The sequence below is a fragment of the Aphidius gifuensis genome, linkage group LG3 (assembly GCF_014905175.1).
Source record: "Aphidius gifuensis isolate YNYX2018 linkage group LG3, ASM1490517v1, whole genome shotgun sequence".
Classification (NCBI taxonomy): Eukaryota; Metazoa; Arthropoda; class Insecta; order Hymenoptera; family Braconidae; genus Aphidius; species Aphidius gifuensis.
In genome coordinates this window covers 17,302,569-17,316,121 of record NC_057790.1, presented here as the reverse complement: position 1 = coordinate 17,316,121, position 13,553 = coordinate 17,302,569, and the positions used below count along the sequence as shown (strand labels likewise).

The window sequence follows — 13,553 nt, the reverse complement described above, 5'->3', positions numbered from 1 at the left end:
ATAACTTAGTAGTAGTAAATTCTGAAATATATGAAATACCTCTTTGCTAGTTCTATGTTCCTGTTAAAATACTATATTTTTTTCGAAAAAAAAAAATATAAATAAAGAATTTAATAGGGGAACATAACTTAGTAGTAGTAAATTCTAAAATATATGAAATACCTCTTTGCTATTTCTATGTTCCTGTTAAAATAGCATATTTTTTTCGAAGAAAAAAATTATAAATAACAAATTAATTAAGGAATCATAACATAGAAGGAGTCAGCTCTAAAATATATGGAATACCTCTTTGCTAGTTCTATGTTCCTGTTTAAATACCTTATTTCTTTCAAGAAAAAAAAATTTAAATAATGAATTTAATAGGAAAACATAATATAGTAGTAGTAAGTTGTAAAATATTAGAAATACCTCTTTGCTAGTTCTATGTTCCTGTTAAAATACCTTATTTTTTTCAAGAAAAAAAATATAAATAATGAATTTAATAGAGAAACATAACTTAGTAGTAGTAAATTCTAGAATATATGAAATACCTCTTTGCTAGTTCTATGTTCCTGTTAAAATACCTTATTTTTTTCGAGAAAAAGAAATATAAATAATGAATTTAATAGGAAAACATAACTTAGTAGTAGTAAGTTGTAAAATATTAGAAATACCTCTTTGCTAGTTCTATGTTCCTGTTAAAATACTATATTTTTTTCGAAAAAAAATATAAATAATGAAATTAATAGGAAAACATAACTTAGTAGTAGTAAGTTGTAAAATATTAGAAATACCTCTTTGCTAGTTTTATGTTCCTGTTAAAATACTATATTTTCTCGAAAAAAAAAAATATAAATAAAGAATTTAATAGGGGAACATAACTTAGTAGTAGTAAATTCTAAAATATTAAAAATACCTCTTTGCTACTTCTATGTTCCTGTTAAAATACTATATTTTTTTCAAGAAAAAAAAATAAATAATGAATTTAATAGGGAAACATAACTTAGTGGTAGTAAATTCTAAAATATTAAAAATACCACTTTGCTAGTTCTATGTTCCTGTTAAAATGCCTTATTTTTTTCAAGAAAAAAAAATATAAATAATGAATTTGATAGGAAAACATAATTAAGTAGTAGTAAGTTGTAAAATATTAGAAATACCTCTTTGCTAGTTCTATGTTCCTGTTAAAATACCTTATTTCTTTCAAGAAAAAAAAATTTAAATAATGAATTTAATAGGAAAACATAATAGAGTAGTAGTAAGTTGTAAAATATTAGAAATACCTCTTTGCTAGTTCTATGTTCCTGTTAAAATACCTTATTTTTTTCAAGAAAAAAAAATATAAATAATGTATTTAATAAGGGAACATAACTTAGTAGTAGTAAATTCTAAAATATATGAAATACCTCTTTGCTAGTTCTATGTTCCTGTTAAAATATCTTATTTTTTTCAAGAAAAAAAAATATAAATAATGAAATTAATAGGAAAACATAACTTAGTAGTAGTGAGTTGTAGAATATTAGAAATACCTCTTTGCTAGTTCTATGTTCCTGTTAAAATACTATATTTTTTTCGAAAAAAAAAAATATAAATAAAGAATTTAATAGGGGAACATAACTTAGTAGTAGTAAATTCTAAAATATTAAAAATACCTCTTTGCTACTTCTATGTTCCTGTTAAAATACTATTTTTTTTTTCAAGAAAAAAAAAAAATAATGAATTTAATAGGGGAACATAACTTAGTGGTAGTAAATTCTAAAATATTAAAAATACCTCTTTGCTAGTTCTATGTTCCTGTTAAAATACTATATTTTTTTCGAAAAAAAATAAATATAAATAATGAATTTGATAGGGGAACATAACTTAGTAGTAGTAAATTCTGAAATATATGAAATACCTCTTTGCTAGTTCTATGTTCCTGTTAAAAAACCTTATTTTTTTTAAGAAAAAAAAATATAAATAATGAAATTAATAGCAAAACGTAACTTAGTAGTAGTAAGTTGTAAAATATTAGAAATACCTCTTTGCTAGTTCTATGTTCCTGTTCAAATACCTTATTTCTTTCAAAAAAAAAAATATAAATAAGGAATTTAATAGGGGAACATAACTTAGTAGTAGTAAATTCTAAAATATTAAAAATACCTCTTTGCTAGTTGTATGTTCCTGTTAAAATACCTTATTTTTTTCAAGAAAAAAAAATATAAATAATGAATTTAATAGGAAAACATAATATAGTAGTAGTAAACTCTAAAATATTGAAAATACCTCTTTGCTAGTTCTATGTTCCTGTTAAAATACCTTATTTTTTTCGAGAAAAAAAATATGAATAATGAACTTAATAGAGAAACATAACTTAGTAGTAGTAAATTCTAAAATATATGAAATACCTCTTTGCTATTTCTATGTTCCTGTTAAAATACCTTATTTCTTTAAAAAAAAAAAAAATAAATAATGAATTTAATAGAGAAACATAACTCAGTAGTAGTAAGTTGTAAAATATTAGAAATACCTCTTTGCTAGTTCTATGTTTCTGTTGAAGTACCTTATTTTTTTCAAGAAAAAAAAATATAAATAATGAATTTAATAGGAAAACATCACTTAGTAGTAGTAAGTTGTAAAATATTAGAAATACCTCTTTGCTAGTTCTATGTTTCTGTTAAAATACTATATTTTTTTCGAAAAAAAAAAATATAAATAATGAATTTAATAGGGGAACATAACTTAGTAGTAGTAAATTCTAAAATATTAAAAATACCTCTTTGCTACTTCTATGTTCCTGTTAAAATAGCATATTTTTTTCGAAAAAAAAAAATTTAAATAATGAATTTAATAGGAAATTATAATATAGTAGTAGTAAGTTGTAAAATATTAGAAATACCTCTTTGCTAGTTCTATGTTCCTGTTAAAATACCTTATTTTTTTCAAGAAAAAAAAATATAAATAATGAATTTAATAGGAAAACATCACTTAGTAGTAGTAAGTTGTAAAATATTAGAAATACCTCTTTGCTAGTTCTATGTTCCTGTTAAAATACTATATTTTTTTCGAAAAAAAAAAATATAAATAATGAATTTAATAGGGGAACATAACTTAGTAGTAGTAAATTCTAAAATATTAAAAATACCTCTTTGCTACTTCTATGTTCCTGTTAAAATACTATATTTTTTTCAAGAAAAAAAAATATAAATAATGAATTTAATAGGAAAACATCACTTAGTAGTAATAAGTTGTGAAATATTAGAAATACCTCTTCGCTAGTTCTATGTTCCTGTTAAAATACTATATTTTTTTCGAAAAAAAAAAATATAAATAATGAATTTAATAGAGAAACATAACTTAGTAGTAGTAAATTCTAAAATATATGAAATACCTCTTTGCTAGTTCTATGTTCCTGTTTGAATATGAATTTTTTCAATTGAACTGTTTTTTTTTTTTTTTTAAGGACATACATTTTATTCTAAGAATTTCATAAAAACAGGAACGACATGAGCTGAACCATAAATAAATCCAAATACGTCTTGGCTTATTCTGTATTCCTGATCAAAAATAAATTTTTCTTTTCAATTATTTCATATTCATTTTCACTTAATAAATTTTATTTCGAAAATATCAGGAGAACCGAAAGGTTAGAAGGTGAAACATAAATAAAATCAAATATCTCTTGCCCTATTCTATATTTCTGATCGAAAACAAATTTTCTAAATCTCATAACATATCTCGTTCTTATGCTAAGACTTTCAGAAATACACGGGTTAAAATTTGAATTCTATTGTTTATTTTCAACAAATATTATAAATGAAACAATTTTCGTGAGTAATAACACTTGCGAACAACAATAACTCTATTCTTATCATTTACAATAATCTAATCCTTTGATTTATTAATTAAACTCAAGCAAAAAAAATCTTATAGTTATTTCAACAACATAAATTAATATTCTTATTTATCAAAACATTCGAAATATTCAATTAAAAATCTATATCGAACGTATATAATTAATTTCACCATTTGTATATAAATTTTATCATGTATTTTAGAGAATAATATATATTTTTTTTTCTTATTTGACTTCTTGATTATTTTCCATTGTATCAATGGCCCTCATTTATTCCAACAAGATTATTTTCTCATCAATTATTGACTACTTATAAAGTTGGTAACTTGGAGGTCTAAAAAATAGAATATATGAAATTAAGTAAAAGTAAAAAATATATGAAATTAAAAAAGTATCTTAAACTTACCAGAAAAACACCAACAATAAGACCGTAAATACCAATGATAGATGCAAAAATTTCAAATAAAAGAATTTTAACAAAAAGTGATGGATTTGAAGCATCAGCAAGAGCAGTACCTGATCCAACAACACCAATAACAGCACCACAACAAAGATTAGCAACTCCAACAATTGTACCACATCCAAATGCAACATATCCTCCATGTCTAAGCTTGTTGAGTATCTCAATATCACCAGCATAATCGATCTTCCATTGTGGCATACTTGTTGTCATTAAAATAGCAATAACCAAACCATAAATTGCAACAGCCTCACAAAATATAATTGATATTAAATTTTTTGTTTTTATATGTGGTGCCTTGACACCAGCACCCATTATTGTACTGCCTGTTGTCCATATTCCTCTAAATAACAAATAAATTCATGTCAAATTAACATTATCATGTCTTTTGATGTTTTATTTTGTTGAATTTTATTTTTTATATCACTTACACAGCTGCACCAGCTACTGAAAAAAATACTGCATTTACGATTCCAAGATTCCACCACAAATAACTGTCTGTTTCAACAAAAAACCTGAAAATAATATCACCCAATTAATTATCATTGTAAAATCAAATTTAGAAAAACATTTTAGCTTTTAAACTAACCAGTAAATTGAATCCATGATATTTTTATCAAAGAAAAAATGATACATTCCTGAAATAAATAATTAATTCATTATTGTACTGTTATATTTTTTAAATAATTATATAATTAAAAGAATGAGTAATATTCACCTGTTCCAAGTGCAATTGTTGTGATGCTTGCAAGCAGCATTGTTCCATAATAACCACTCATTTTGTTGTTTTTAATTTTTAATTAATATCCTTCACTGAATACGTGTAAAAATTAATACTCAATAGTCTTCAGTGTGTCAGTTTAATTAACCTTGGAATAAATAATAACAATAATTATATTTTAAAACAAACTTTGAAATAAACAAAAAAAAAAAAAAAATATGCTGATAAGAAAAAAAAAAAAAAAAATCTAACGTTTTCTCTGAATGACTGATTTAGTGGATAAGATAATCAAAAGAAAAAAAAAAAAAAAACAAAATATCATTAGCCACATGTATATTTATTGTAGAACCAATTTTTTTTTTTTTTTTTAAATTATTATTATAAACTTTGGTCACATGAATTTTAAGACACATGAAAAAATAAAAATAGAAAATAATATTTCATTGTTGTTGTATTTTTATGTTTTATGATGTTCAATTAATTTAGTAATTAATTTTCACATTGAAAATAAATACAATTAAAAATCAAGTGAAACAATGAACTAATAAATTGCTAATTAATTATTTATTTTACCTGTTGATTATTGTGGTTATATTAAATATTAATAAACTATCAACTTGAAGAATTATGATTGACTGGTTGGATCTCTTGGATCCAGTGGATTCAGTTGAATCGTTTTTCGATTTTCCACAAAATAAAGAACCAACCACTTTTCAATTGATGCTGCAAGATAGCAGCACTTGATAATTTTAGCTACTATATAGAGGTCACTAGCTTAAAAGTCCAAACTTACTTACTTCAAAAAATAGAGGTCTCTAGTTTCAAATTTTAGCCATTTTGCATGTGTGTGTTTGCATCACTACCATTTTTATTAGGAGCAAAAATTTTTTTTGTTAAAAACAGTGCGTCATAATTAATAAATAATAATTATAAAATTAATAACAAATAAATAAGTATTCATAGAAATAAAATTATTTAAAATTAATACATACAGGTATATATTTGATTCTGTTGTTGGTGAATTAGTTAAGTTGATGTTGAGTTTAGTTGATGTTGAGTAAGCATCATGAAAAAACGAGTGGTGATTTGTAAACCTCATGATTAAAACCGTTGTTGGTTATAAAAAAAAAAAAATAGTTGTGTAACTGTTAAATATGATGGTTATTACTGGTTCACAAACACCTTCAGGAGGACTACCAAGTCCAATTGATGATTCACCAGATGAAGAGTCCATCAGATTTTCAAGTTATTTACATAGAAAGTCAAGGTCAATTGATCCTGAAGTTGATGCAATACTTTTTGATCATTGTTATTCTAAATTATGGAATTCACGAGGAGATAATAAATTTATAAAGCCAACAAAAAAATTATTTTTTTCTAAAAATCCAGAAACAACTGGGTAATTAAAATACACTGGATAAATACAAAGAGTTTTTTATTTTTTAAATTTAGCAATAATATTTTAGTATTAATTTATTTGTAAATAATTTGATGTTGTTTTTTAATAATATTTTTTTTTAGAGTAATATATACTGATGAAATTGACGTTGAAAATGTGCCAAAATCAATGGAGCCAGATGTACCATGTGATTTTAATCGTTCACGTCAAAGTATGGAAGAATTTGAACGTTTAGCAAATTTTGCAAAACCCGAAGAAAACAATGATTGGGAAGAACATATAAATAAAACATTTTGGACACCAATACAAACACGTTTATTTAATCGTATTTATCGTGTTTTAACAGCAGAAAGATTATCTAGACTTGCTAAAAATTCATCACCACTTGAGCCAATATATCGACGATCATCAATTGATACTGCATCAAAACAATTTCGTGAAGTATTAGCATCATCTGGTTGGGATTGGAATTTAATACACTGGTTACATGCACTACTATTTGAAAATTTGCCCAAAGAATTTTTGTCTATTTATTTAGATATATTACAAACATTAAAAGCTAAAATACCACATTTAATTGACAGAATGATTGCAAATCAACCAAATATAAGTAGTAAAACTGGTAGTATAACTTGGGAAACACTTAGTTCAATATTAAAAAGAACATGGGATCCATTAACAAATTTTTTAAATTCAAATCGTCCAAATAAATTACCTGGTAATCCAATACTTGTTATTGTACCATCTGGTTTTGGTAATACAGTATCATCAATACAACAAAAATGGATATCATCATTTGGATCATTAGGAACAGTTATTAATTTCAATTCAAATTCAGGTGTACTAAAAAATCGTGTTACAATGTTATCTGGTATGGATCAATTGATACAAAATATACGTACTAAAATACAAGAAGCACGTAATGATTATCCTGGTAGACCAATGATATTAATTGGTTTTCATACTGGTGCTGCATTAGCATGTCAAATTGCACAAATTGAACATGTTACTGCTGTTGTTTGTCTTGGTTTTCCATTTAATACTGTTGAAGGTAAACGTGGTACACCAGATGACATGTTAATGGATACAAGATGTCCAGTTATGTTTGTCATTGGTCAAAATGCAACGTCTGTACGTGTTAATGATGTTGAAGAATTACGTGAAAAAATGCCAAATGAAACAAGTTTAATTGTCATTGGTACTGGTGATGATCATTTAAGAATATCAAGAAATAAAAAAACACTTGAAGGTATTACACAAAGTATTGTTGATCGTTGTATTATTGATGAAATAAGTGATTTTATTGGTGGTATATTATTAGCACCAGATCCATTAAGACCAATTGGTTATAGTGGTAATAATAAAGATACTAAAAAACGTAAAATATCAACAAGTAGCTCAATTGATGGTGATATTAATATATCAACTGTTAATAAAAAATCAAGACCAACAACACCCATTGAAAAAGGACAAATTTTATCTAAAAAAATTAATTTATCAAGTCAAATTAATATTGGAGTACAAAAATATAATTCTAATGGAACTAAAAGAAAACCAAGAATGACTGCAAGTCAAAAAGCTGATCAATTGCTTAAACTGGAACAACAAAAACAACAGCAACAAGTCCAGCAGTATCAGCAGCAGCAGCAATCACAACAAGTCCAGCAGCAACAGCAACAATTACAGCAACAAGTCCAGCAGCATCAGCAACAGCAACAATCACAGCAGCAACAACAACAACAGCCACAACAACAACTACAACAGCAATCACAACAACAACAACAACAACAACCACAATCACAAGCAAATATTCAACAGCCAACCGGAAATTTAAATAATAATAATAATAATAGTAATAGTAATAATGGTGGATTAACAGTACAAATTGGTTCAATGGCAAGTCTTGGTACAAATGGACCAATAAAATTAAATCCTGGTATAACTGGACAAACTGGAGGAACAATTGGTAGAGGTATAACTGTTCAAAGAACAAATAACGTTGGACGACCACCAAAATATCATCAAAATTTTGGTATTGGAAAAAAAAATTTAACAATTTCTGGAGTAACCAAAGGAACTGAAAGAGGTACAGGTATCATTAATGATTCAAAGCCATTAAATAGCGTAGCCAGTGTAACAACTCAAATTAAAACATCGGTTCCATCTGTAAATAATCAAATTAGAGCACCAATGATAACAGCACCTCCAGGTAATTAATATTTAATTATACAATTAATTATTTAAATTACGAGTGAATAATTTTTTGATATTTTTTATTGGTTTATTGTAGGTATTCAAATAAGACCGGTTATTGGAAATACTGTTGGATCATTGATACCACAATTTAAAAGAGGACAAATGCATCAAAATCATAATTATGTACCTAGTCTTCCTAGCTCTACATCAGTTACTCCAGTAACTGTCAATATAACACCAACAAATTCATCAATAACAGTTACTTCAGCATCAATTACAAAAGGTAGATTACCATTGTTCAACAAGGCACCAACCAATATAAAATAAAAAAATTATTTTTTTATTTTTTCAATTAATTTAATTTAACTATCCCAATTGTGATTTATAGGATCCTCGATTTTTGAAGTATTTTTGATCTTTTATATAGTTATAGAATTTTATTAGGTTTTTTTTTGTCTTTTTTTCTAATAATAAAAATATACAAGTATGAGTGATTAATGTCTCAATCTATGATGTATATTAAAATTAAATTTGTAACGTGTATATATTTATTTGTTTTGTGATTGAGACTAGTAACTTTTTTTTTTCTTTTTTTTTTTTTTTCTTTTTTGGTAAAACATAAACTAATTAATTCAATTTTTTAAATTTAATAAGCACACTATGTTTTTTTTTAAAAAAAAAGAAAAATCAATTAAATTGATAAAATTAAAAAAAAATATATATAAAATTTTTTAATCAAATATTTATTGTTAATCATATTTAACTCAACAAAATCAGGGTAACTTTATTATGTTTTAATAAATAAATAATATATATTTTCCTGCATTAAAAAACAAATAATAATAAATTTTGTTCCTTATTTTCATTCCTAAAATCCTGTTCCACTTAAATATAAAATTTTAATCAATGGTTTATTGGTAGTAGTTATCGTCAAAATCTATTTTCAGTTGTTTAATCATTTGAATTAATTTAATTGATTTGACCTTTTTATTTTTAAATTAATGTCTCCTGTTATTTTTGAGAGAGACACACACACACACACAACACACAGCCGTAGAATTTCAATAAATCACTGTTTTTTTTTTGTTGCTGAAAAATAAAACAAAAAAAAAAAAACATTGAAATTATAGAAAATTAGACTTAATTATGATTATTATGAAACAATAATTGAATTAATGTTTATAGAAATGGATGTGACTAGTCAAGTGAGCAGTGACTCTTCTAGAAATCATGAAGATAATATGTCAATGTTGAATGGTACACCAATAACAATATTACCATTTACAACAAAATTAAATAATTTACAAAGTCAAAAAATAATAATGAATAATAAATCAACATGGCCAAGTCCAGAAGAACTTGATGATTTAAGTAGCATACCAGATATACCAATAATCATTGCCAAGGATAATGAGACAATAAATTCAATTGAAAATTTATCAACATTACCAATAACAATGAAAAATAATTATGATAATCATGAAATACCATTTGGACAAGGTGGAACAACAAAAGTCGTACTATTAAGTAGCATAGAAGATAAGATAAAACATCATAATATAACAGATACATTTAAAAATTCAACATCTACAATAAGTGGTTTAAAATGGAATAATAAAATTAATAAACCACAAATTAAATATACTAAAATTATATTAGCTAAAAAAAATTATAATAATGAAGGTGTTAATGATCATGCTGTTTTGACAAATAATATTAAAAAATTAAAAAACAAAATTAAAAATTCAAATATCATTGAACAACAAACAATGAATTTAATGTCAAAACAAAATGCAAATGTTTATGAAACAAATTTGCAATTTAAAAGTCAAAATGAATGATAAATATTTATTTGTTTAAAAAAATAAATAGCAATCAGTTTAATCAGTCAAATAAATTAAGCAATATAAAGTTTTTATGTTAAAAAATTAAAATAAATATATATTATATTTGTGTTTGAAATATTTTTTTTTTTATTTAATTAAGACTGAAAGTTTTGATTGCAATCTTGAGTTTATATTTAATATTATATTAATATTAAAACAGTATTATTAATTGGCCATTTAAATAAAAATCATTATGCAAAAATTAGAAGCTATTTTTTTAATAGATAAGAAAATAAATCTTACTTGTTATATAAATTATTTTGGTGTTAAATTAAAATAATAGTTTCTCGCCATCTTCAGAGGTAAACATTCGATGAAGTTTTTTGCTAAGTTCTGGACCAATTTTTCTGTGTGTTGCTAAAGGATCATCTGCTCTTTTAATCTTAAAAAACGAAGAAATAAAAAAATATTATATAATTAAAAATGAGTTTTATAAAATTAATTGTAATTTAAAAATAATGTAGTTGATCAATACCGGAATGTCTTTTAAAAGTGCTTCACCTTCTTCAATTGAGCAGTTGACAAAAGCCTAAAAATTAAAAGATAATTAGAGATAAAACAAATCTTAAGTTATTTAAAAAAATAAATTTAAAAAACATACATTCATAAGAGCAACTGGACTTGGATAAACAGAACAAATTGCTTCAGCAGTTGATAAACCAACAGCATTAAACATACAAAGTTGTTTAATCCAAAGATTTTTTAATCCATTACCATCTTTATCAACACCAACAGTATCTCTATTTTCACCAGCAGCATAAAAATCCATTTCTTCCATAATAGCAGCTTCATTTTTTTTATAATCAATTTCAGCAAATGATTTTGTATATTGATAAATAACAAGACTTATTTCTTCAAAATCATCAATTAAACGAAAATTACAATTAATTTCTAGCTGTAATTCAACTAATGTTATTTCAAATAAATTTCTATCAATTTTTGGAAGTTTTTTTAAATCTTTAAAATATTGTTGTTCTTTTTTTTTTCCACCAGCATTTTTTTTCGCTAAAAAATAATCTTCAAGATGATAAATAATAATACTTAAACGTTTATTTGTTAATATTTTTGATATATTAATAATTGTTGATGATAATTCATTGTCATTAAATAATTTAACAACATATTCAACATCCCAAATTATTAATACTAAATTTTCTTCTTCTTCTTGTTTTTTTGTTTGTATATTAATTTCTTTTTCATCAATTGAATATTCTTCATTTATTTTTATCCATTTAATACTATTTGGTATCATCATTGATACTTCTTTAAAACTAACACCAGCTCCAATAAGTTCACTCAATGATTGTTGATAAAAATCAAATGATTTTAATGTTTCATCAAGTTCAACTTTAATAAATTTCATACATTCACCTGGTTTACTATTTTTTTGTATCATTAAAGCTATTTTCTTTTCTAATTTTTCAATTTTAGCATCACGTTGACGTTTTAATTTTTCTTCATCAATTGGTTTTGGTTGTCTTGTTTTTTTTTTTGTTTTTACTGGTTCATTTTTATCTTGTGTTATTTTGGTTTTTATTGGTGAACAAACTGGAGATATTTTACGTCGTAATGGTGAATAATTTGATGGAATATTAAGTACTGGAAGATCATCAATTTCAATATCATCATAATTATAATGATTTACTGGTGATGATGGAGTATTTTGTGATTGTTGTTTTTGTGAAAATATTAATGAATCATTTGATTTGTCTGAGTCACTTAGACAAATTATTGTATCCATTTTCATAAACAAACAGTTAATAATTTAATTATACAATAATCAAAACTCAAAACAAACAAAGAATTATTTACTTATTTAACACATGTGTTTTGACATTATTATTTTTTTTTTTTAATGGTTATTTTGTGTTATGATTGTTGATGACACTAGTGGCCGCAAGTGGTCACTAGTGCTGATATAGGATATTTTTTTTTTTCTTTTTAAATTTAATAATACAAAACAAAATACAAATTAGACTAAAACAAAAATTAAATATTAACAACATTTTAATCTATCATATGCAAAAAAAATCTTTCGAAAAATTCCATAGGTAAATGTAGGGATTATTAATTAGTCATGATAACTCGTCGAAATATATTAAGTTTGTCCTCATAATTATGGTGTTACGTAAACTCATCATTTGACCTTATTATGATATTGATATTTCATCAAATAATTTTTAAAGATATAAGTGTAAATAAGTGATAAATTTAAATGAATTAAAAATTTAATTAATTCTTCAAACAATCATATAGATATATTATTTTAAAAAATTGTTTATCTACGAATAAAATGTGTAAATAAAATATAATTATATTTTTCAAAATTTAATCACTGGGTTTTTTTTTTTAATCATAATTTTCTCATTAAATATGTGATTATGTCGCAAATATAAATTATAAACAAAAAAAAAAAAAATTGTTTTAATCTGTTTATCACAATGACGAACTTCGAACTGTTTTAATAATATTTAAAATTGTTTTTTAGTACTTGACACTTATAATTTATTTTTAAAACTATATTATATTATTATTTTGTTGATGTGATAAAAAGTTTTGTGGATAAAAATTTTTAAACATGGGGATGAGTAATCATAAAGAAGATAAAATAAATAAATAAATCTGTAATGCATTGATGCAATTGAATTTGACCATAGTTAAAAAAAAAAAAATAAAATGATATAAAAAAAATTTACCCAATGATCATTGACCCCACCATACAAACAATTGTGGAATAGAGTCCAAATAAAGTCACTTTAAACTAACATACACGTATTATTATTATAACAAACATGAATAAAAAATAAAAAAAAAAAATACCAAGTGGATATTACAGTCAGCAACAAGATCGTGACATATTAATTCATCAAGCTCGTCATTCAGGAAGATCGTGGGTTCAATCACACCAACAAAAGATCCGTTTAGTTTTAAAATTTTATAATTGATATACCCTAATAAAATACAAGGCTAAATAATATATAAATATAAATTAATTTTAATATAATTTGAAAAAAAATTTAAAAATTTCATGATAAAAAAAAAATAATTTATAATTTAATTTGATGATATAATTTGCG

The 13,553-nt window shown here is 23.9% G+C and overlaps 3 protein-coding genes across 3 annotated transcripts; 1 reads left to right on the top strand and 2 right to left on the bottom strand.

The window, feature by feature from the left end:
* Positions 1–3,987: 3,987 nt before the first annotated feature.
* LOC122852280 (V-type proton ATPase 21 kDa proteolipid subunit-like) lies at positions 3,988–5,853 on the bottom strand. Its single transcript, XM_044151983.1, has 7 exons — positions 5,793–5,853; positions 5,569–5,718; positions 4,993–5,143; positions 4,864–4,912; positions 4,706–4,789; positions 4,221–4,617; positions 3,988–4,148 (listed from the first exon to the last, which is right to left on the bottom strand). The coding sequence occupies exons 3-7, from the start codon at positions 5,051–5,053 to the stop codon at positions 4,125–4,127; spliced, it is 615 nt and encodes a 204-aa protein (XP_044007918.1). The 5' UTR covers positions 5,054–5,143; positions 5,569–5,718; positions 5,793–5,853; the 3' UTR covers positions 3,988–4,124.
* Positions 5,854–5,858: 5 nt separating this feature from the next.
* On the top strand, positions 5,859–10,897 carry LOC122852278 (KAT8 regulatory NSL complex subunit 3). Its single transcript, XM_044151981.1, has 4 exons — positions 5,859–6,394; positions 6,517–8,603; positions 8,685–8,873; positions 9,776–10,897. Exons 1-4 carry the CDS (start codon positions 6,150–6,152, stop codon positions 10,429–10,431), a joined length of 3,177 nt encoding a protein of 1,058 aa, XP_044007916.1. The 5' UTR covers positions 5,859–6,149; the 3' UTR covers positions 10,432–10,897.
* LOC122852279 (probable crossover junction endonuclease EME2) lies at positions 10,720–12,395 on the bottom strand. The gene is made up of 3 exons (XM_044151982.1): positions 11,078–12,395; positions 10,952–11,005; positions 10,720–10,858 (listed from the first exon to the last, which is right to left on the bottom strand). The coding sequence occupies exons 1-3, from the start codon at positions 12,221–12,223 to the stop codon at positions 10,748–10,750; spliced, it is 1,311 nt and encodes a 436-aa protein (XP_044007917.1). The 5' UTR covers positions 12,224–12,395; the 3' UTR covers positions 10,720–10,747.
* Between the last annotated feature and the right edge of the window lie 1,158 nt (positions 12,396–13,553).